This window comes from Geotrypetes seraphini, chromosome 1 (assembly GCF_902459505.1).
Source record: "Geotrypetes seraphini chromosome 1, aGeoSer1.1, whole genome shotgun sequence".
Lineage (NCBI taxonomy): Eukaryota > Metazoa > Chordata > Amphibia > Gymnophiona > Dermophiidae > Geotrypetes > Geotrypetes seraphini.
Window position 1 is genome coordinate 192,502,853 of NC_047084.1, and position 25,841 is coordinate 192,528,693.

Consider the following 25,841-nt stretch of genomic DNA (forward strand, 5'->3'; position numbering starts at 1 on the left):
GAATGCACTGGATATCTAGTATACTTGGATTTCAGCTAAACTTTTCATACTCTACATATAGGAGACTCATGACTAAGCAGCCTGAAAGTAGGTCTCAAACTGAAGGGACTGGAGTTAAAGCTGATTGAGCGATAGACAACAGAAGATGGTAGTGAATGGAATTCACCCAAGAATTTATTAGTGAAATGCCTCAGGGTTCTGCTCAGTATCTCATAAGTGTTACTGGGGTTAATAAGATCAGTTTGTCTTTTTGCATGTAGCAATAAGATCTGCAAGAGTGGATATTGTCGGGAAGCAGACAGAATGCATATCTGAGAAATTCAGAGTGGTGTGCTCAGCAGCTAAGTTTCAATTACAACTGTGCATTTAAGGGGTAATTCTTTAAGGAGGGTGGCAATTTATAGGCCACTAGAACATACATAAATGATCAAAATACCAGCATTTGCAAGTATGTAATTTCATAAGGGTAATTGTATAAGAGGATGCCTGGTTTAGAAGGGCAAGTAGGCAGCAGCTTAGGCACTGTTTTTATAAAGACACTTAGGGCTGGATTCTATAAATGCTGCCTAATGGCATTTACATAATAGGCGCTGCATGGCACAGTTGTCAATCAACCACTAGGCACCATTTATAGAATCACACCTAGCGCCTTTTCGTACTTAGACATTGCTAGGCATCCTGGAGGCAGTTGCCAGTATATTAGGCCAGGTTTTACTGGGCCTAGTTTACCAGTACCTAACTTGGATGTCTAATGATACTTAAGTCAACTATGCCTATTCTCTGTCCCTAACCATACCTACTTTTCAGGTAGGTGTCAAAAGGCATCATGACTTAGGTGTTTCTAGGTTCCATGTTTGAATTCCGCACCTAACTTTTAATTTTATTTTTTTAAATTATTCAGTTAACTTCAGTGGCATGGCTAATTAACACACCATTGAAGCTAGCTGAAGTAATTTAGGTTAGGTATGGATTTTAGTTAGGCACTGCTAGGTAGCCTCAATTAGGGCCTAAATAAGACACTGTTTATAGAATCTGGCCCTTAATTCACTTTTTGAGCGGGCACGATTGAACTTAACAAATCTGCAGAATTTGAGGAACGTTTCAACCAACTGTTTAAAAGCCACAACAGAGGACTTCAGGGGCCAAACGTTGGAGACCTTTGTCCTAGATCAGGGGTGTCCAATGTCGGTCCTCGAGGGCCGCAATCCAGTCGGGTTTTCAGGATTTCCCCAATAAATATGCATGAGATCTATGTGCGTGCACTGCTTTCAATGCATATTCATTGGGGAAATCCTAAAAACCCGACTGGATTGCGGCCCTCAAGGACCGACATTGGACACGCCTGTCCTAGATGCAAGGAGAGAGAGAGAATGATTATGGAAAAGAAAATCATATAACTACCAAGGAGTCACTTATAAGACTCCAAATCATCACATCCAGAGCAATAAATAATAATAATAATAATAATTTATTTGTATATACCACCTAACCAGCAGTTCATAGCGGTTTACACAATTAGGTACTCAGCATACAACATAATAATAACATCATACATAATAAAATCAGAGTAACTAATACAAGCATTAAAACTAATGAATAAGGATAACATAATATTAACTAAAATAAGTGCAGATAAAAAGTACATTATAACTACATGATAATATGAAAATCAATAATGTATATTATATTGTTTAAATAAATGGGTTTTAAGATCTTTTCAAAATTGATAGTAAGTAAGAAATGGAGAAACAAGAAGATTCAAACATGAATTAATTAATCCTGCTTGGAATGCTAAGGTCCTATCTAAAAAATTTTTGTAACGACATGCATTTGCTGAAGGAAAATAAAACCAACCAGATCTACAGATATTTTTCTTAAAAATAAAAACACTAAAATGAGAAACAAGGTAAGCCGGTGCTAAGCTAAATAAAACTTTAAAACAAATGCATCCAAATTTAATTAACACTCTAGCCTCAAACGGAAGCCAGTGACGCTTTTGATAATTTACACTGATATGATCATGTTTTTTCAAATTAAAAATCTAACAAATAGCTGTATTTTGTATGATTTTTAATCGGCTAGTAGTTATTTTATACGATCCCAAATAAATAACATTACAATAATCCAATATTGAAAGGATTGAAGATTGGACCAGGATTTTAAATGATATAAAATTACATTACATTACATTACATTAGTGATTTCTATTCCGCCATTACCTTGCGGTTCAAGGCGGATTACATTCCAACTAAAAAACAGGAATTACATACAAATTAAAAGGAGTAGAATAAGCGATGACATAGAATTTTTTAAGGTAATAAACATTGGATAAAGAGTTACCAAAGGGAAGTGGAGGTCTTTAGGAGGTAAGAATGTGGTGAAATTATGGGTATTAGATAGCATTTGATATGTAAAGCATTTGATAGGTAAAAGTGTTGTTAAGAGTAAGAGGTTTTAAGGGTGGGTGTGGTTAGGACTGTTTCAGGGCTTTCTTGAAGAGTATAGTTTTTATTTGTTTTCTGAAAATCTTGTAGTCTGGGGTGGTTAACAGTAGGTTGGAGATTTGGTTATCCATTCTTGCAGCTTGAGTGGCTAGGAGGCCGTCGTATTGTTTTGACCGTTTTACTTCCTTGATCGGGGGAGGTGTGAAAGGGGAGTGCGTTTTTCTATGTCTGGTTGAGGTTGCTTGGATGAGGCGATTGTTTAGGTAGGCTGGGCTGTTTCCATTTAGGGTTTTGAATATCATGCAGTAGAATTTAAATAATATTCTTTCTTGGATTGGTAGCCAGTGTGAGTTGATGTAGGCTTCTGTGATATGATCATGTTTCCTCAGTGAGTAGATGAGTCTCAGAGCAGTGTTTTGGATTGTTTGTAGTTGCTTGGTCATCGTGGCAGGGCAGGGGAGGTAGAGGATGTTGCAGTAGTCTAGCAATCCTAGGATTAGGGATTGCACTATGAGCTGGAATTGTGATCTTTCAAAGAATTTCCGGACTTGTCTCAGGTTTCTCATTATTGCAAAGGATTTCTGTATGGTTTTATTTATTTGCAGTTACATAGTGCAGCATCTGTCTATTGTCACTCCTAGTAGTTTTATGGTGGTTTGGATTGGATAGTTGATTGAGTTAAGTTTTAAATTGGTTATAGTTGGGACTTTGTCATTTTCGAGGAGGATGAATTTAGTTTTATCTGGGTTGAGTTTTAGTTTGTGTTCTTTCATCCAGGTTGTAACTGTTTCTATTGTTTGGTGTATTATGTTTGTCATGGTGGTCTTTGGCTGATCATATGGTATGAGGATGGTGATGTCATCCGCATAACTATAGGTGGTAATGCCTAGGTTATCCAGGTATGCCCCGAGAGAGGCAGTGTATAGATTGAAGAGGGTAGGGGATAGTGGGGATCCCTGTGGTACGCCGCAAGGGTTTGACCAAGGATCTGATTTTTCTTTGTTTGATTTTACTCTGTAGGTTCTGGATTTTAGGAAGCCTTCAAACCAAGAATATACTGTATCTGAGATACCTATTGCATCCAAGATTTGGAGAAGGATGTTATGATCAACTAGGTCGAATGCTGCAGTTAGGTCCAGTTGTATGAGAAGCATTTTTTTTCCTGTGCTGAGGTGTTGTCTGGCTGTGTCCATAAGGGAGCCCAGGAGTGTCTCTGTGCTGAAGTTAGTTCTGAATCCTGATTGCATGGGGTGGAGTAGGTTATGGTCATCTAGATAGTTTGTGAGGAGTTTGGCTACTAGGCCTTCTGTAATTTTGACATATAGCGGTATAGAGGCAATGGGTCTGAAGTTGGATGGTTGGTCTGTTGGTCCTTTTGGGTCTTTTTGAATTGGGGTGATGATAATTTCGCTGAAGTCAGTAGGGAAAAAGCCATCTGTGAGTGTTGTTTGTATCCATTGCAGAAGTAGAGTACGGAATTTTATACTGGAGGTGGTAAGGAGATATGCTGGGCAGTGGTTGAGGTCACAGGAGGCGTGGCTGTATTTTTTGTAGAGTTTATTGAATTCGGACCATTGTATGTTGGGGAATTGAGACCATGTTCTGTCCGCTGTAGTAGATTCTTTATCCGTGGGTTAGGTTGTGATTTCGTTTAGGTGGGATGGGGTAAAGTTGAGGGTGGCTCTGGCGTTAGTGATTTTGTTCTTGAAATAGTCTGCTAGAAGGGTGGCTAATAGTACACAGCTTCCAGAGGACAATAAAACATCTCTTAACCAGCAAATATGTATGGACCTTAAAAGATAAGGACCGATCTAAAATAACCCCATAAAATTTTTAGCGTAGGAGATATCAAATAAGATTGACCGTTTAAAAGTAGAGTTGTTTCAGTAATTTTCTTCATTAGGACTAGCTAGAAGGAATTTTGATTTACCCGGATTTAATTTCAATCTAATTGTAGATGTCCAAGTTTCCATTTATATATAAATAAAAGCTATGTAATTTAACACTTCTGAAGTGAATTTGGTTAAAGGGATAAGTATTAAAATGTCATCTGCGTAAACATAAAATTTTACTTGCAAACTATGTAATAAATAACATAAAGGTGCTAGATAAACATTAAATAAAGTTGGAGAAAGTGGTGAACCCTTAGGGACTCCACTTTCATTTACCCATCTGGTAGATTGTCCAGCACTGACTACCTGGTAAGACCTATTTTTGAAAAACCCGTGAAACCAATTCCACACCCTACCTGAAATTCTGTCTGTGTGAAATAGCAATAATCAAACAGGGATGGTGATATCTTATAATCTAACAAACTTAGGCACCCTTTTATCAAGCTGCGTTAGGATTTTTTATTGCTGGCCACTGCGATGAAAGCTATGAGCATCGAAGCTTTTACCGCAGTTGCCAGTGATATTATTGAGGTATAAGCTATCATCAGATGCTGAACTATTATATGACTCGTGTTTAAGCCCGTTAGCTTAACGGGTGCTAGATGTGAAATGTTAACATTTAATCGGAGAGACAATCTGGACTCTTTAGAGAAACTCATTGCACAGTTTCGATCTAGGGAGCGGAAAGAAAAAAAAAAGAAGGGGGGGGCTCAGGGCGATGAAAGCTGTCTAATGTAACTCTTGAGCCCATCCACGATTTAGCGAGAGAGAGAGGGAGTGCAGGCTGACCGCCTCTCCTGCTTTTGAACCTGGGCAGAGGCAGAGCCGAGGAGGGAAGGACATCAGCCCGCAGTGAATAAGGTGGGAGAGCAATTTCAAAGCCTCGGGCGGCAGCAGCTCCTCGACCGATCCGCGCTTACAACAGCCCCACACTCGCAGTCTGGCTAGCTCCCCCACCAAAGCCCTTCACGGCGGCAGCCCCTCCCGCATCCGTCCCCGCGTCCCAAGCCTCTCCGAAGGCCGGCTCCCACGAAAATGCTACCCCTCTGTCCAAAGCCGCGGCGCCACTTTCCTCAAGAGGCGCACCAGCGTCGGAAGCATTGTCTCTGACGTTGTGACATCAGAAAGGTCTCCAACGCTGGTGCGGCTCCCGAGAGAAGCCGCCACCGCAGCCCCAAACAGAAAAACAACATCTCCATGGGAGCCAGCCCCGGACACAAGAGGAGCCGCCACCGCTAAAAACCCCAACAATGGAGCCATCGAGACCGCGAGTGCGGGGCCCATGCAAACAGCTGACTTCTTTGGCTTCCCCTATTATCTCCACCGCCGCAGTTTATTTTTTAATCTGGGGAAACCGCTGTGCAGAAAATGCCATTGCTGGAGAGCAGGGAGAGCCGCGTTTTAAAATTTCTCTGCTGCGCGTGGGGCCGTAGTAAGCGCGCATGCGCACTCTTGCCGGCCACGGACCTACGGATCATGGAAGCACGCCAATAAGAATGCGCATGCGCCGCTTAGGGTTTTATTATAAAAGACTAGCTGATGCCCCGGCGTTGCACGGGTATTTAATTATAGCAATAACACTGTAAATAAATTCAAATAAAGATACTTTATAGTGGTGAATGAAATTATTTTTTAACAGCTTTATAAAAAGTACAATATTCAAATTATAATGTGAAATATTTGACAAAATGAATACAATACAACTAACACAAAACTTGATTATAAACAACATTTTTAGTTTCACCCCCAGGAGCAAGAACATATAAACTCTATATAAATTTGTAGCTCCGCCCACGTGTGCAGGTGGGCCGCGAGACCCCCAGAACATATCACCCCAGGTAGTGAGGGATCTGCATACCAAGTTTTGTTCAAATCGGTCAAGCCGGTTTTGAATTACAGTGAGAATGGCAGGTTTTTCGATTTTTTCCATTGACATGAATGGGTGAAATAAGATTTTCTGTTTGTAGCTCCGCCCACGTGTGCAGGTGGGCCGCGAGACCCCCAGAACATATCACCCCAGGTAGTGAGGGATCTGCATACCAAGTTTTGTTCAATTCGGTCAAGACGTATTTGAAGTACTGTGAGAATGGCAGCTTTTTACAATTTTACCATTGACATGAATGGGTGAAATCTGATGTCCTGTTGGTAGCTCCGCCCACGTGTGCAGGTGGGCCACGAGACCCCCAGAACATATCACCCCAAGTAGTGAGGGATCTGCATACCAAGTTTTGTTCAAATCGGTCAAGCCGGTTTTGAATTACAGTGAGAATGGAAGCTTTTTACATTTTTTCCATTGACATGAATGGGTGAAATCTGATTTTCTGTTTGTAGCTCCGCCCACGTGTGCAGGTGGGCCGCGAGACCCCCAGAACATATCACCCCAGGTAGTGAGGGATCTGCATACCAAGTTTCGTTCTAATCGGTCAAGCCGTTTTTGAATTACTGTGAGAATGGCAGCTTTTTACATTTTTTCCATTGACATGAATGGGTGAAATCTGATGTTCTGTTTGAAGCTCCGCCCACGTGTGCAGGTGGGCCGCGAGACCCCCAGAACATATCACCCCAGGTAGTTGGAATTACTGTGAGAATGGCAGCTTTTTACAATTTTTCCATTGACATGAATGGGTGAAATATGATTTTCTGTTTGTAGCTCCGCCCACGTGTGCAGGTGGGCCGCGAGACCCCCAGAACATATCACCCCAGGTAGTGAGGGATCTGCATACTAAGTTTCGTTCAAATCGGTCAAGCCGTTTTTGAATTACTGTGAGAATGGCAGCTTTTTACATTTTTTCCATTGACATGAATGGGTGAAATCTGATTTTCTGTTTGTAGCTCCGCCCACGTGTGCAGGTGGGCCGCGAGACCCCCAGAACATATCACCCCAGGTAGTGAGGGATCTGCATACCAAGTTTTGTTCAAATCGGTCAAGCCAGTTTTGAATTACAGTGAGAATAGCAGGTTTTTCCATTTTTTCCATTGACATGAATGGGTGAAATAAGATTTTCTGTTTGTAGCTCCGCCCATGTGTGCAGGTGGGCCGCGAGACCCCCAGAACATATCACCCCAGGTAGTGAGGGATCTGCATACCAAGTTTTGTTCAATTCGGTCAAGACGTATTTGAAGTACTGTGAGAATGGCAGCTTTTTACAATTTTACCATTGACATGAATGGGTGAAATCTGATGTCCTGTTTGTAGCTCCGCCCACGTGTGCAGGTGGGCCGCGAGACCCCCAGAACATATCACCCCAGGTAGTTGGAATTACTGTGAGAATGGCAGCTTTTTACATTTTTTCCATTGACATGAATGGGTGAAATCTGATTTTCTGTTTGTAGCTCCGCCCACGTGTGCAGGTAGGCCGCGAGACCCCCAGAACATATCACCCCAGGTAGTGAGGGATCAGCATACCAAGTTTCGTTCAAATCGGTCAAGCCGTTTTTGCGTGATCGCGGCACATACATACATACACACATACATACCTCCTATTTTATATACAGTGGTGCCTCGCACAGCGAACGCCTCGCACAGCGAACGCTGCGCACAACGAACTTTATGTCTTGATTCGTACAACGGACTTCGTTTCACACAACAAAGTCCGGGGTTCCTGCGGGGTTGGATCGCAGCGGGGTTGGTCGAGCCGCGAGGGTAGTCTCCTTCTCCTTACTTGCCCTGTCGCAGCACACAGCCGAACGGAAATCTTCCCGATGTCAGCGCTGACGTCGGAGGGAGGGCTTAAGCAAAGCCCTCCCTTCCTCCGACGTCAGCGCTGACATCAGGAAGACTTCCGTTCGGCTGTGTGCGGCTGCGGCAGGGCAGGTAGGAAGAAGGCAATGGCGAACGAAAGAGGGGGGAGGGGGCGGTCCGCCCCGAAGAATGTGCACAGCTGGTCAGGTCCCCCGATCGACCGACAACAGGCCCGGCCGACAAACCTCCCTGCCCTGTAGCCGCGAATCTAAATTACCTCTTACAGCAGCTTCAATAATCCAGCTGCTGTAAGAAGGTAATTTAGATTCGCGGCTACAGGACAGGGAGATTTGTCCGACCGGGCCTGTTCTGTTGTCGGTCGGGTGCAAAAGCGCCACAAAGGTGGAGGCAGGGAGGGAGGAAAGGTGGAGTGGAGAAGAAAAGACGCTTAAGGGGGGAGAAGGCCGCTGAAAGCACATGTTGGAGCAGGGGATGAGAGGGAGGGAGAGAAGGGGAAATATTGGACAAGGGCAGAAGGGATGCTAAATCATAGGGTGACAGGCAGAGAGAACAACAGGAAAAAGAGTGGAAGCAATCTTGAACCCTGAGGGTGAGGGCAGAGAGAGGTGGTGAGATGATTGATCATGGGGAGAGGGACAAAAGGGAATAGAGGTGGGATAGGAAGATAGTGGAAGTAAAAGGACAGGGAGATGTATGTTTTTAGATGTATCTAAATAAAAATAATAACAAAAAATTTATCTTTTTTATGTCATCTTAGCATATTTTATGCTGCAGAACGAATTATTTTTTTTAACATGTATTCCTATGGGAAAACGCGTTTCACATAACGAACGTTTCACATAACAAACTTGCTCCTGGAACCAATTAAGTTCGTTGTGTGAGGCACCACTGTATATAGATATCATTGTAAATGCCAAGTTTAGTATTTTTCTATGTATATCATTGTTGCATAAATATTTTTAAAACCCAGCACATTTATTAAAAAAAAATTATTACAGAGATATTATAGATATCCCTCTCTAATATATACACACTCACACACAAGGAAATCAAAGACCTTGCTATATCTAAATCAAGAAGTAAATAGAGTCTGGGCAAAAAGAACCAGTTTGCTGTTTTAGAAAATGGGAAAGAATAAGAGACTTTTTGTATGTGGGAAATCAGCAGACCTTACCCTCTATCTTCATCAGTGGTATGTCCATTAATTAGCCCTTCAATTCAGCTTCAATTAAATTAACTCTAATTAATAAGTTCATTACAGAGATTGACATACCTTACTCAAAGCTAGTGTGTTAAAGGCTGATAAACACCTTCACCCTAATGAAAAATTGATTAGATGGAAGAGAAAATGGTACTGCTGAAATAAACCTCTCTCTACCAGAAAGAACAGAGTTGATATTCTGTTCCTCCGAAGCTAATCAAGCCATTTTGGGTCTCTTAATCAAAAATTGAGTTCAAAGAGGATGAAATTGTTCTGTGCAAGAAAAATAGACTTCACTTTCTTCATTCTGTAGACATTCCAAGCCACGCTTTCAAGGAGTGTCGCAACTATTTAGGGTCCTGTGGTTAATGTTCTATAGCACTTGCAGGGAATCCACAAAGTTTTGCAAAATAAAGCACTGGATGCCAGATTAGGAAATATAGCAAAGCAGTGTGAGTGTTTGTTGTTTTACCAAACTACCCCCCCCCCTCCCCATTTACAAAACCGTGATAGCAGTTTTTAGCGTAGGCCGGTGCACTGAATGCTCTTCGGGAGCAGCGCAGCACATATCAGCGCACCGACCTGCACTAAAACCCGCTATCATGGTTTTGTAAATGGGAGTGTGTGTGGAATATGTGTTCATTTCCCATTGGAATAATCATGATCCTTTATTGATAGACCAGTCACCCTATTTTACGAGACAGTGAAAAGAGAAAATATAATGGTAGCTCTATAAAACATTTTCCATGTGGAAAACCTGATTTACAGGTTGAAAGGGTTCATAGACAAAGGCGCGAAAGACAAAAGCGCGCGCCGACAATTGAGCGCAGCGCGGAGGCGTCCGCCGCACAAAATTACAGTTTTTAGGGGCTCCGACGGGGGGTTTTGTTGGGGAACCCCCCCAGTTTACTTAATAGACATCGCGCCGGCGTTAGGGGGGGTTTGGAGGGTTGTAACCCTCCACATTTTACTGTAAACTGAACTTTTTCCCTAAAAACAGGGAAAAAGTTAAGTTTTCAGTAAAATGTGGGGGGTTACAACCCCCCACAACGCGGCGCGATGTCTATTAAGTAAAGTGGGGGGGTTGTCCCCCACGCCCCCCCCGTCGGAGCCCTAAAAACAGTAATTTAGAGCGGCGCGCGCCTCCGCGCTGCGCTCAATTGTCTGGGCACGCCTTTGTCGCGGCGCGCTTTTGACCTGACACCAGTTGAAAGGGGCTTTTATAAAATTGTACAATCTCATATATGCACAGAAGTGTGTGCCTATTGCTGCATGATCGGTGTCTAGGCATTTCCAGGCATATAGCTTGGGAAGGATGGAGTTGTGATATGTACGTATGGAGCATTTCATGGAAGTAATTAGAAATCAAGAGTTTTTGTTGTCACCAGGCAGTGAAATTGCAATGCTGTTAGCAAGTGATGAAATGAATAAATATGTTTGCCATAACTTGGAGCAGAAAAGGAAAGATCTCAGTAAACCGCTAACATATATCAGACCACCTCTGCTTCTACCACAGTTTCTAGCAGACGTGGAAAATAATATGGAGGCAATGAAATGCCATTTACTGCTAGAGAGAAGGCCCATGTTAAAAAAAGCCTTGCACAAAACCTAGAAAACCTACAGTGGGAGTTTTCTTTGCAGTTTGAAGAATGGATGCAATTAAAATAGCAAACAAGTATAGAGAAATACATAAGTTATCTGAACCAACATATGAAGTCCTGTTGCAAATATGAATGGGAGAAGGTTACAGTTTGGACTTACGATTTAAAAAGATAAACTCTGTTATTGGGGGTAAAGGTGAATTGAAGACATTAAATAATATGGAGTGTTACACAACCCCAAAACAAAAACCTGGAATGTGATGTCACCAAAGTCTACCAATAGACCTGGCTTTGAAGTGGCTGTACTGGAGGATCCCACAACTTTAGGGATACATAAATTTACATATACAGAATTTACATATACATAAATATACAGAATTTGGAGGTTTGTGTCCAAGAACTTGCCCAAACTTCTTTGAGCCCCACTATGTTAGTCACTTTGTCTATGTCATCTAGCAAGTTTCCATGATTATGCACTGTGTGAAAAAATGCATTTTTTGATTTGTTTTCAGTCTGCTGGCTGTTACTTTCATGGATTGCCCTCTTCTTCTTATGGCCTCTTATATTAAACTGCACTAGCAGTTTTTAGTGTGGGGAGCCACGCTGCTCTGTGCTAAAAACTGCTAGTATAGTTTAATAGAAGAGGGCCTTAGTCAAATTTGGTCTTGGAGAATAAGATGTACAATGTCGGCATCTATGAGGCAAACTTGTTTTTTTCTTTTACATAGAGCTTTTTGGACCCTTGTTAGATTACAAAAATTAAATAGTTAAAAGCTGGCATTGTAATCTTGATGTAGGGACTTTAGATCATCTTTTGTATTACTGTCCCCAAATCTTAGCCTTTTGGAATTCAATCTGGGATCAAATAAATTGTTTATTGGAAAACCATGTAGCGTTATCTTTTGATACTGTGATATTTGGAATGTCTATGAGAAAAAAGAGTCGGATATCATCGTGTAACAATAAACTTTTATTGATGATGACAGGAGTTTGCCATCCAACATATTACTAATAACTGGAAAGACCACAGTAGACTTAATTTTAATTTCTGGTGGAATTCGTTGTGTCACCTATATAGAATGGAAAGATCACTGGCGGTACAGAATGGAAATTATAAAAATTTTATAAAAATTTGGGAGCCATGAACATCTTTTTTGTCATGATTAAATGACATTTTTCTATTAATTATACACCACTTAGGCCCTGATTCTCCAAAAGTGCGTCCCGATTTTAGGCAGCTGTAGGCGTCCTACAGCTGTCTAATCAGCCAATCGGGATGCACGTTTTTTTTTAAAAAAATGCTCCCCAGGCAGGCCGCCTATATTGAAGACGAGGCCCGCAAGACACCTAGGCCCTGATTCTGTATAGGACGCCCGGGAGAGGCGTCCTATTCAGTATCGGCCTAAAGTAAACCCCGATTCTGTAACCGGCGTCCATGTTACAGACGCTGGTTAGAGAATCGGGTTAGATTAGACACGGCCCGCTACACTTATCGCGGCAAGGGATCTCTCTGCCGCTATAAGTATAGCGGGCCGCGGCCCCCTGACCGATCCTGGCAGGAGGGTGCCCAAAACCTCCTGCCAGAAGATGCCCCCCCCCCCCGACACTACCGACCGCCCCCCCCCCCCGACATTACCGATCTCCCCCCCCGACAATATCGATCGCTGGCAGGAGGGTGCCCAATCCCACCTGCCCGAAGACGTACCCCCCCCGGCGCTAACAACCCCCAAACCTCCACTCCACCAAACCTGTTCTTACGGCCAGATGGGTCTTGGCAGGCACGCCTCGTCGAAATGAGGCGGGCCCGCCCCTTCCCGGCCCATCCCGCCAAAGCCTAAGGCCTGATTGGCCCAGGCTCTAGAAGCCTGGACCAATCAGGCCTAGGCATAGCGGGTCCGCCCATCCCCACTTAATCTAAGGCCTGATTGGCCAATCAGACCTTAGACTTAGTGGGGATGGGCGGACCCGCTATGCCTAAGGCCTGATTGGTTCAGGCTTCTAGAGCCTGGGCCAATCAGGCCTTAGGCTTCGGTGGGATGGGCCGTGAAGGGGCGGGCCCGCCTCATTTCGTCGAGGCGTGCCTGACGGCTGGATGTGCAAGACCCATCTGGCCGTAAGAACAGGTTTGGTGGAGTGGAGGTTTGGGGGTTGTTAGCGCCGGGGGGGAGGGGGGGCGCGTCTTCGGGCAGGAGGGATTGGGCACCCTCCTGCCAGCAATTGATATTGTCGGGGGGGGAGATCAGTAATGGGGGTGGACGGTCGGTAGTGTCGGGGGGGGTGGCGGTTGGTAGTGTCGGGGGGGTGCGTCTTCAGGCAGGAGGGATTGGGCACCCTCCTGCCAGCGATTGGACAGGCCGTGGCCCGCTATACTTATAGCGGCAGAGAGATCCCTTGCCGCGATAAGTATAGCGGCCGCGTCTACTTACAATGTAGACCAGCATTTTGCTGGCCTACATTTTAAGCTTCTCCTCTACTAGGGAGACGCGTAGGGCCGCCTAGGTTCGCCTAAGGCCCTTAGACGAGCTTAGGCATCTTGCGGATCTCCCTAGGCTCCCGGAGGTGCCTTCAGGCCTGCCTGGGGAGCATTTTTTTTTTAAAAAAACGTGCATCCCGATTGGCTGATTAGACAGCTGTAGGACGCCTACAGCTGCCTAAAATCGGGACGGCACTTTGGAGAATCAGGGCCTTAGTGTTGGGTGGGGAGAGGGTTTCTACTGGAGGGTTTATGATCTTACAATAATAATGGGCTTAGAGGGAGGGTGGGGGGAGGGTTGCATTTATGTTTATAAAATATACTGATAAGATGTTCAAGTGCTCTAATTAATATTGTTATAATGAATTTTATATACTTGATGAAAGTTTAAAAATGATTAAAGAATTAAAAAAAAAAAAAAAAGAAGAAGAGGGCCTTAGTGTTTCCAAAGGTACACTGTCCCCTGTTTAACCATTTTAACCCACTCATGATTTTATATGTCTATGATATTCCCTCCCCCTCAGTCATCCCTTTTTCCAGTTTAATAGTTCCATCCCCTTTAGCTTAATAGTTCCATCCCCTTTATTACGTTTATTGCCCTTTGAACTTTTCCCAGCACTGCTATATCTTTTCTAAGCTGGGGTGACTAGATCTACACATAATTCTCAGTTTTGCTATGCATCCCTTTTTTTGAATAGTCCTGAACAATGTATTTGCTTTTTTGGCAGTCACAGCCCACAGAGGTTAAAATTTCAATGTAATATCCACCACAATGACTTTTTCTTGGGTGGTGACCCCTAATTCAGAATCCAGAATTTTATTTTTATAGTTAGGATTACTTTTCCATCGCATCATTTTGCAGTTGTCCGCATTAAATTTCAAGTGCTGCTTAGAGGTCTCATCTTCTAGTCTAGTCTCAAAAGAACTTAGTGCAATTCTTCTCAAGCCAACTTTTAATAATTTTTTTTATCTATAAAATTGATCATGTAACTTGTAGCTCCTATTTTGAATATATTAAAAGCACAGATCTCAGTCCAGACCCTTGGTACCCTCCACTATTGACCTTTTTCTGTTTGTAAAACCAAATTTTTAATCCTATTCTGTTTCCTATCTTCTAGCCTGTTTACAACCCACAATAGAACATTTCCTTCTATCCCAAGACTGTTTAATTTTATAAAGGACTTTCCCAAATGCCCTCTGAAGATCCAGGTACAATAGGGCTTCTTTGTTCATTCATTGTTGTTGGCGAAAAGTTCAGTTCATTTTTGCCTAACTTTTTCATGCATTATTTTCAGCACTTCCAAATAGTAAACTTGGTTAACTGTTTGCCAGATGGTACAAATTCATAATAAACAATTCCTCTGATATCAAAAAAGGTTAGCAACATCATTTTGACTCTTGATTTGGATTGACGTAACTTCTTGGTCGTGGAGAATTGGCTGACTTCCATTGTGCAATTTGATGCTTTGTTTCAGGGTTGTATTGGTGCACCCATGTTTCATCACCAGTGATAATACAGCCCATAACATTGTCTTGTCTCTCCAAAAGGTCTTGGCAAACTTTGAATCTCCTTTGCTTTTGTTTATTGGTGAGCTCCTTCGGGACCATTTTTGCGCACATCTTTTTCATGCCAAGATTTTCAGTTAAGATTTTCCTGTTTCTCTATCGATGTTTACATTGTCTGCTATGCTTCTCAGTCAGCCAACGTTTTTGACACACAATTCAACAAATTTTTTCAATGTTTTCTTCTGTTCTGCTCGTTACTGGCCACACTGACCTCTCTTCATCAGTGACTCAGAAAAACACTTAATCCATTTGTACACTGCCGTTTTCTTTATGGCACTATCCCCATAAACTTGGAGTAACATGTCCCTGATTTTACTTCCACTCTTGCCAAGTTTAGCAAGAAATTTAATGTTTGTCCGTTGCTCTTATTCAAGTTCCAATATTCTCACGATGGCACACAAAAACATGCAACAACAATAATGAACGCCACTCAGAAAGACACTGCCACACATCTATGCAAACACAGCTGTGAGACACTTATATACCAAGGTTATGAAACCTTACAGAGCTGTTTGTACAGTGCTGCCAATGTAAGCGCACGGTGGCTAGTTCATGAACTTAATTGTCAGACCAAATAAGCCTTGTTTACATTTGATATGTGTGTAAATGGAAACAAAAGGAAGAACTGCAGGAATGGTGTACAAAATGCCAAGTCTTTATTCAATGGACATAGATATAAGCATAAAACAGTTTATATCCAAAATATGGTACAAGAAGTTGATGAACCGGGACTCGACATGTTCTTTGTTTTGAAGAAACACTCCTTCCTCAAGGGTCCTAAAAAGTATCACATATTAAGATACCATGTGGATTACAACTGGAAAGCTTTTGATTGTGCACTGCGAAGGAGCCTACCCAGCTTGCTTAGCTGTCTACACCACTGCCATTTCCAGTTGTTATCCATATGGTACCTTAGTATGTGATACTTTTTAGGACCCCTGAGGAAGGAGTGTTTCTTCGAAACATGGACCGTGTCGAGTCCCGGTTCATCAACTTCTTTGGCCATATTTTGAATACAAACTGTTTTATGCTTATATCTATGTCCATTGAATAAAGACTTGGCATCATTCCTGCAGTTTTCCTTTTGTTTGCTGTTTGACATATCACTTATCTTGCATAAACATATAAGTCCTCATTCTACAAAGCTGGTATATGCATGTATCAAACCTAAGTGCTTGCAAATGGCAAGGGGGCATGTTCTGGACCTTCTATGACCTGTCTAAAATGGGACTGCACATCAAGTGATCCACCTGTAGCCACATGTTAGTTTCTGTTATCAAACATACCTAATAAGCAAAGGAAGCATAGGAGTGAGATTATTGCACCCCCCTCCCCATTTTATTTGTCACAGATGGTCAAATGTCTACCATATGTTTTTAACTATGAGAGAACAAGGTACTGCATGACCCATTTGGTTTTCCCTATTCAAATAAGGACTGGATCCAGTGCCAGGTTATTACTGTGGACCCAGCCATGCTCTGCCTCTATTACATTAGGATAACATCTTATTTTTTTTATTTTTTTAGGTCTATATTTTTGATCCTAGAAACATAGGTCTTTATCTGCCTAAGTTTTTCTATCTAGAATTTGAGATCAGAAAATAGTATGAAACTGAGTTTAAAGGGCAAGTTGTCTATCTCTCATGTTAGGATTGGTACATCGATTCTGTCTGTGGCAGGTGCCAAGCTTTGGAATGCATTGCCTGGAATTTTTGCGATACTGTGCTGGGAGGATGAATTTTAAGAAAATGCTAAAAACTCAATTGTTTGTCAGCGCATTCCTGTATTTTTTTAAGAGAGCTGCTTGCAATCATGTCTGTATTGGTGTTTAACTTATTATTGTAATCTTTGTAAATCGTATATAAACAGTATATAAATTTTTAAATAAATAGTCTACCTAACCATGCCATCTACTATCACCTCCTCTCCCTTAGAGTACTTTTAAACTCTAAACATTCAGAAAGGGTTCCCTGACTGGCGAAACTTAAAAACTCATTATAGCTTGCAGGTCCTATGCTTCCAAACAGATTTTTTTGAGCATCAGGCCGCACGGTGGTATACATTTGGAGCATTGAGATTAAGCAGGACATTTCTGCATCTCGATGGCCACGAATTTGGACTTGGAGGATTGGGTGTACAGCGTCAGCACCTATGAGACAAACATGTTTTTTTTTTTCTATTACATAGATCTTTTTTGGACCCCTGTTATGTTACATAAGTTAAAGAGTTCTAAATCTAATAGATGCTGGCACTGTCATCTACAGAATAGTAACAAAACCCAAAAATGGGAGATGCAAAAACACTGAAGAGAACAGATCTCCCAAACCCCAAGAAATGGAACTAGATAAGGGGGAGAGACAGTCTGTAGAGTGGTGATTCTGCTGACGCTCAGAAAACTGAGTAAGATAGTTTTGAATATTTAAGATTAAGAGAGCCCTCAGTCACACAGCCTCCCTCTGGGAGCCCCCAGAAGTAATGGCTGTCACTGGCTTACACCCAAAAGGGTGTTAACTGTGAAACATCCCCGGGCTCTCTGTGGAATTTTTAGTGATAAATAACACACAAAAAGTGCTGAGGGTGCAAAACTTAATCAAAAACACACTCTACAGATAAAATTGTCTCTACCCCTTATCCAAGGGGCCCGAACATAAAGTTCAAACATCCAAATCCAACTGTGCAAAAGCCAACTGGAAGTACTTAGCTTCTCTGTGGATAACGTAGCCAGCAGATAACCAATTCGTCCTAAGGGGCTCCGTTTCGGGGGTGAACACCCCCTTCTTCAGGAACGGCTGAGCTGAGCTGTAGCCCCCAAATCGTCAGGCTACAAAAGTTTGGTGGAGCAGAAAATGGCACTTGTCCGGGATGGACGCCTCCAATTTAAACTGCAAACACAAGAAACGTCACTCAGTTGACGTATCACATGACTGGGAGAGCCGCGGGGGGAAAAAACTAGCCTCCCCGCACAAGCTCCGAATGAAAAAATAATTGTAAGAACAAAAAACGGGGTAAGGACCCCTGGTGGTTTGGGAGATCTGTTCTCTTCGGCACTGTCATCTAGACATAGGGATGCTGGATCATCTGTTGTTTCATTCTCCGTTGATATTTGGTTTTTGGAAGTCGATTTGGGGACAGATTAATGCAATACTAGATTCTTCATTCCCATTAACGTATGAGATAGTCATATGTGGTACAATATTACATATAAGGCCCCCTATAGATCGTTATAAATGTCGTCTTTTCATAATTACGACTGAGGTGGCAATGCAGATGATCAAGCAGAATTGGAAGAATGCTGATCGTCTTAACTTCTCTTTTTGGTGGGCAAACTTATGTTCCACATATAGGAATGAGAAAATAAATGCAGGTTTGGTAGGACATAGTAGTGCATTTAAATTGATTTGGGACATCGTATATTGCATCAGGTTAGATAATTTGAATATTATATTTGGTATTTCTATGCACATCCAGGGTGGGTGGGAGGGTGGGTAAAATGTTTGCTATTTAAGTTGCTTATGTATTGGAAGGGGGACTTTTAATTCTTTATTGTCTGTTTATTAATTGATGTTTTGCACTGTTAAATATTTTTGAAACTTAATAAAATATACATATATTTTTAAAAGAGTACTTTTAATCTCAAGTGCATCTTTCTGTTTCTAGCAGCAGTAAGACCTTGTTAGCACAGACTGAAAGACAAGTTGAATAGTTATATGTTGAAATGTTTAACATATTTACTTTTATTTAGACTGGAGCGTTTATAGCTATCAGCATAGCAAATTTACTAGATGTGGAAGGGAGCGATCTTTTATTTGTAACAGAGATGTCAGCATTATATTTATGTGTCTCATGGATGCTATTTAAATGAAAAAATGTGTCAAGATATGGTATACGTTTAACATTGTATAGTAAAGCGGGAATGAAAGAAAACCTCCTTTTGTTTAGAATGGACATTATACAGCTATGCAGTCCAAATAATATTTCAGGTTAAGATGGTCAATATACTTATTTGAAAGTATATAACAAATTCTGTTGTTAGGGTGAAATTGATGCAATTAGCAAATGTCTTAGAAGCAATTTTTTTTAAAAACATAATCACATATCGGCTGATTTCAAAAATCCTCATGGTAGGGCCGCAGCTGTACTAAACTAAACTAAACTATACCTTAAGTTTATATACCGTATCATCTCCACGGATGTTGTGGAGCTCGGCACGGTTTACAAGAACTTAAAATATAGGAAGAGAAGAAAAAAAAGGTTTACATGAACTTATATATAGAAGAGAAGAGTAAGGGGGAATAGAATTACATTTTAGTGAAAATATACCGTATTTTCACACAGATAACGCGCACCCGTGTATAACGCGCAGAAACCACAATTTTATGTATAAAACCTTTTGTATACCGCGCTCACTGGTATAACGCGCATGCAGCCCGACTGTCCTTACGCCCAACCCGACCATGTGCCTCAGGCCGCGCCCCCAGGTGGGACCTAAGGTTCCAGGGCCTATTCTGATTGGCCCACGCGCCTTAGGCCCCACCAGTAGGCGGAGCTTTGGGACGGATGGGCCAATCCGGCCTCATTCCGTCGTTGGCTGCCTGCCGGACAGGCGGGTTTGGCTCCCGTCTGTCCGGCCAACTACCAAAGGTACGGGGAAGGGGGGTGGGGGTGTCGTGGGGGTCGGCCAGGGGGGTCGCGGGTCGGCTGGGGGGGCGGTCGGAGGTTCTTGGGGGGGGCGGTCATTGGAGGGAGGGGGGTTTGCGTCGAGGGCAGGAGGGCCTGGGATCCCTCCTGCCCGTAATGTAGTGCGGGGTGGGGGTAGGGGGTCGCTGTGGCCAGGAGGGTTTGGGCTCCCTCCTGGCCCGATATTGTCGGGGAGTTGGGGAGTCGGCCGGGCAAGAGGGCTTGGGCTCCCTCTTGCTCCGATCGTGGATGCGGGTGCGGGTGGGAGCGCGTGCGAGCGGTCGTTCGGGGTGGGGGTGCGAGCAGTCCTGCTGGGGGGGGGTGAATCGGGCGTCGGGCAGGGTGGGAACTATGTAGAAAAACTTTTGTATACCGCGCTCATGCGTATAACGCGCGAGGGGTATGCGCGGTAGGTAAAAACGCGTATAACGCGCGCGTTATATGCGTGAAAATACGGTACTAATCGTAATCAATGGGAACAAGTTATTAATTCCTATGATCACAAATAACAGAACTTGTTCAGTAAATGTTCAAGGCTATAACTGAACTCTCAGATCCCTGCTCTGGAAAATCATCAAGGATTTCTGTCCAGAAATGCAGGAGAAGGTATCATTCATCGAGTTCGTTTTAAATAATAAACTGGTGCAATAACGTGTATTAAACAAAACATCCAGTGAAAAAAATCAGAAAAATAATCGCATTTATCTTTATTGCTGGTAGTAAGAATTTTCAAGTGCTAGTGTCAAAACCGTACGGGGACCCGTTTCGCCATTTGTGGCTTCCTCAGGGGTCAAAATGGTACAGCTCTACTCTGTTGAAGAGGAAAAATGGCGCCTTGATGATTTTCCAGAGCAGGGATCTGAGAGTTCAGTTATAGCCTTTAGTGAATAGCCAGGTTTTCAGTTGCTTGTGGAATAATTGGAGGGAGCCCAGGTTCTGCAGCGGGGTAGTAAGGTCGTTCCAAAGACCTGTGATTCTGAAGAGAAGGGATTTTCCCATTTTGCCTGCATAGCGAATACCGTGTAGAGAGCGGAAGGATAATTTATACCTTTGGGCGGGTCTGGTAGAGTCAGGACTCGAGGAGTTATAAGATAGTGGGATTAAGGGAGGAAGGATGCCGTGAATGATCTTAAAAGCCAGGCAGGAGCATTTGAAATGGATTCTGGAAATCACTGGGAAATTACCACGAAATTATCACAGCAAAACTACTACAGCTTGCTATAATCAATGAGCATGCAAATTTCAGCCATGTGGCAGTCATTCACAACTCATTGGGCTCATTTTACAAAGCCACGCTAGCGGTTTTAACGCATGCACCGGATTAGCGCACGCTAGCTGGAAATCTACTGCCTGCTCCAAAGGAGGCGGTAGCGGCTAGTGCGTGTGGCAATTTAGCGCGCGCTATTAAGGCCCTAGTACGGCTTTGTAAAAGGAGCCCATTGTCTCCCTGGGTCAGACACTGACAGGAAGAGTGGCGTTTCACGACAGTTTTGCAGCCATCATTTTGCTGTACAGCTGCTTAGCTTTCTGCATTAGCTCCTTATATAGAAATTAATCAAAGAAAATAAGGTGATACCTTTTTTATTGAACTAACGTAATGCATTTTATGATTAGTTTTAGAAGGCAACCCGTTCTTCAAATCAGAAATAGGCACATCATCCCCACATCCATTAGATCGCTAGATAATCTATGGAACTTCAGGAAGGCCTTCCTCTTCACTAATCCAGCCCCTTAATGTCCAACGCTCCATAATGACCGACGCTACTCACGGGACCTTAACTGCCGACTATCAATCATGTACTCGCTTACAACACTAAACCTTTAGTACAATTATGTTATGTTTTGTTAGTACAGTGAATGCTGTCCTAAATCTATGTTATGCTAAGTAATATCTTCTACGAATGCCGCAAATTCTTCTAGGCTATGTCTGCCAAAAATGTCTTTCAATAATTTTGTCCTCTCTATACTATGAATGTGCCTTTGTAACCTGTTCTGGGAAACATGAAAGCATTCCAGTGGCAGACTCATAGGAAGAGGGAGGGGTGGGTGGGTAGGAGACAGACCCCCCTTTTTACAAAGCTGTAGCGTGGTTTTTAACGCCGGCCACAGCGATAACAGCTCCGATGTACATAGGAATTCTGTGAGCGTTGGAGCTGTTACCGCTGCAGCTGGCATGAAAAACTGCACTTCAGTTTTGTTAAAGGGGAGGGTGGGGGGAGAGAGCGGTGACAAAGCGGTTTAAATTCATTTGTAATGGGAAAGAAAGCCATGGTCTTTGTTAAGTCCTGTCTGGTGGGTATGAAAATGTTTTATCGTTGGCCCCAGAAAAACAGACTATAAACTATACAGTAGCACAGGGGTGCCCAACGCGTCGATCGCGATCGACCGGTAGCTCAGGAAGGCAACGTAAGTCGATCGCAGAGCCCATCCCGGGCTCTGTGATAGACTCGTGTTGCCGTCCCGATCTACCGGGCCTATCAGCCTTCCTCTCCCCGACGTCCAAGACGGCGACGCCGGGCATTAGGCTGTTTTTGTCATTTCGGGGGGGGGGGGGGGCCTGGTGGCGTGGTGGCGGCAGCAGCAACAGCCTGAAAAAGAAATCATCCTGGCCCGGGTCGGTGTCATACTCCGGAACTTTTACCTCTTCCAGCAGCCCTCTCCCTTCTACCTGCTTCCGGCCACACCCCCTGCTCCGCGGCTCTCTTCGGCAACTCAGCAGCAGCGATCGACACAAGCTTCTGACGTCGGGGCCTACCCTCTGCGAGTCCCGCTTGTTTCAACTTCCTTTTTCCACAAAGGCGGGACTCGTAGAGGGAAGGCCTCGATGTCGGCAGCTTGTCTTGATCACCGCTGCTGACGAGTTGCTGAAGAGAGCCGCGGAGCAGGGGGGTGTTGCCAGGTGCAGGTAGAAGGGAGAGGGCCAGATGCAGGACTCGTGGGTGAGGGAGCAGAAGAGAGAGAGAAAGAGAGAGGGAAGGGAAACAAAAGGAAATATTTCATACTGGGCTGGGCCGGAGTGGAGGGAGGGTGGAAAGATTCTGGCTACAGGGTGCATTAACAAAGGAAAAGGGGGGAAAGCTGAAAATGGAGATAGTGACACAAAGAAGAGAAAGAGTAAGCAGGACCTACTGAATAAGGATAGAGATACAGAGGGGACATGAAGAGGAGGTGAAATAGAGACATAGAAGTAATGCTGAAAAAGTGTGGGGGGGAGATAAAGATATTGAAAGGGCAAATGGTGAACATGGGGTAAAGACAAGGACAGAGACAAATGAAGATTCTGAAAAAGTGGTGAGATAGGGATATAGGTGAGATGGACACAAAGAAGGGTGATGCTGGAAAATAGGTGGAATGGTAATTCTGACAGACACAGAAGGGAAATGCTGGATCAAGGAGAGCTGGAGCTCAGGCTGGATGGAATGAGGAGAAATGCCTTGTTGGCCCGGAACTTCCTCTCCTACGTCAGAATTGACGTCAGGGAGCAGAATGCTGGTCAGCGCGACGCTTCTGCAGGGAAAGCTTGGGACGGCAGTGGCTTGGGGGCTGTTCCCCGATGGCGGTGGCAGCAAACCGAGTAGCTTGGGGGAGGGCACGGAGAAAGAAAGAAAGGGGGCAGACAGGGAGACAGAAAGAAGGGGGAACAGGGAGACAGAAAGAAAAAGTTGGGGGAGAGAATGAGGTCTGGAGGAGAGGAAACATACAGGAGGCTGAAAGAAAGGAAGAAAGATTGGATGCATAGTCAGAAGAAGAAAGTGCAACCAGAGACTCATGAAATCACCAAACAGCAAAGGTAGGAAAAATGATTTTATTTTCAATTTAGTGATCAAAATGTGTCGGTTTTGAGAATTTATATCTGCTGTCTATATTTTGCACTATGGCTCCCTTTTACTAAACCGCAATAGCGTTTTTTTAGCACAGGGAGCCTATGAGCATTGAGAGCAGCACGAGGCATTCAGCATAACTCCCTGTGCTAAAACCTACTATTGTGGTTTAGTAAAAAGGGAGGGGTGTATTTGTCTATTTTTGTATTTTGTTACTGAGGTGACATTGCATAGAGTCATCTGCCGTGACCTCTTTGAAAAAACCCGGAATATGAATAATTAACATTTTCTCTGCCTTTCAGTGTGCTTTGTGTTTGTTTTTTTTTTATTTTATTGTTGGTAGATCATTTTGACTTAGTCATTATAAAAGTAGCTCGCAAGCCCATAAAGTGTGGGCACCCCTGCAGTAGCATAAGTGTTTTCATTTTTGTTCATCTTCCATAATGAGTTCCACCTAAAAATGTTTTAAATTTCTGAACATTAGAAAATCCTTTGATTTTTGTTTTCAAACATGTTGCCTAGAGTTTACCTTCAAGGCCTGAATTAAAATTGATTTCTTTTCTCTCTGCATAAGAAATCTGCTCTGTGGACTGCGGTTCTCATGGTGTTTGCCTGGGTGGAACATGTCGTTGTGAAGAAGGCTGGGCTGGACCATCCTGTAACCAGAGAACATGTCATCCTCGCTGTGCTGAACATGGAACATGTAAAGATGGGAAGTGTGAATGCAACCAAGGCTGGAACGGCGAACACTGCACTATTGGTAGGGTAGTCCGTTTTCATATTAATCTTCATTATGCAGTTTAAAGTCTGGAGCATCCTATGTCCTTTGCCCGTAAGAAAAATGTGATACTTATAGCCTTCCCTCTTCAAATAGAAATGGCCCCTGTCAGCTTGCTCAATGCAATTTATACGGTTGGAAAGAGAATGATTACTGTGCTGGTGATTGCTTAGAAACCTCTGTGAATGGGAGGCGCTGACTCTTTCTCAACGCCATATTTATATATTTTAGCTGCTTTGTTCTCCCCTCTCCTGCTCCCATTCTTATTCTGCCCTAACCCTGTAGTCCCTCTACACTGATCCCCAGCCTATTTTTACTCTATCCTCATCCACAGCTTCTTTCTTGTTTTTCTGCTGCCCTCCCGCAATTCCATTTCTGTCATTTTTCTGTCCTCCCTCCCCCCCGAGAGCTTTGCCATTTGGCCAGAAGCCCAGTTTGCCTACTCTTATTTTGGCGCTACTTTTTTGGCCCCCTGATAAATCTTGTGATTGGCTTTTTAAAAACTTGAGTGCCTGGAAATCTGAAATGCATATTGTGAATAAAAAAACGAACTGAACTATAGCATCTTTGACATGTAATTTGTTTTGCAATAAAGCATACAAAAGAGCGATAAATGTAGTTCATAAAATACTTTTTTATTTTTTTTACAAATTATCACTGGGCTTTACTAAGCAGCGGTAGAGTTTTCTACCATGGAGCCAACAAGGTAAATGCCCCGACGCCCATATAATTCCTATGAGCGTCAGAGCATTTACCTCATCAGCCTATGGTAGAAACCTCAACCGCCTTTTACTAAAACGAGCGCTATGTATTTTAGAAATATTTTATCACCCTTTATGATCCAGGTTATGCATGTTCTTGCAAAAACAATAAAGTTAGTTATTTCTTACCTGTAAAGTGTGATGTCAAATCAGACAACAGTCACAAGTCTCTTGCACAGGCTTTTATTACATCAGTCCCGACAAGGATCCTAGTTTCGGCAGTAACTCATTGCCTTTGTGAGGGGACAAAAACACTTGAAAAGTGGACTGACAGGGCCACCGCACCATTTCACTGAAAGACAAAAGAATGCGCCACTCAGCCCTGCCCTTAGACTAATATCCAGCAAAAGGCTGGGACTGATAAAGACTGTGACTGTTGTCTGACTTGACATCTCACCTGCCTTTCTTTTGCATACTTTTGTATTTTAAGACAGCTTGCGGTCCCCCCCCCCCCCTCTTTATTTGCACCTCTTTCTTACCTGCAAAATCTGTCTGTTATGCCAGATCTAGTGTTTGCAAATTGAATGTTTATTAACATCAAAAGGTTAGTAATGCTTTTAAAACACTGGCGCTTCCACCTCTAAGTTGATGTACTAAGCAAACTAATCAATTTACAGCCATCTTTTCTTAAATTAGCCATCATTTTATACAGCACTGACTAGTTTCTAATTATAAGATGGTAAAATTACTGCTGGAGGATACCTGCTGTTTCTAGCAAGTTCGATTTGTTTCTAAGTGTTTAATTTCTATCCCATCTTACTTTCAATTAAGCTGATTGTTTGTATTGTACAAGATGGCACATTTTAAAGGGCAGAAAGAGAATTCACGGGATTTCGAGAATGTTATTCCTGTGTGTTACTCTGTCCCTAGTAATGCCTCAAACTCTGAGTTGTTTTATCGAGCTGCATTGATTTTCATGTATAGT

The 25,841-nt window shown here is 43.0% G+C and overlaps 1 protein-coding gene across 5 annotated transcripts in view; it reads left to right on the forward strand.

Moving 5' to 3' along the window:
* Positions 1 to 25,841, forward strand: part of TENM3 (teneurin transmembrane protein 3) — a 2,583,516-nt gene that overhangs the window by 2,275,811 nt on the left and 281,864 nt on the right. For all 5 annotated transcript variants that reach the window (XM_033942956.1, XM_033942961.1, XM_033942964.1 and 2 more), the window contains one exon: positions 23,952 to 24,137. In XM_033942956.1, coding sequence (XP_033798847.1) covers positions 23,952 to 24,137 — 186 coding nt within the window. The remainder of the gene's footprint in view (positions 1 to 23,951; positions 24,138 to 25,841) is intronic.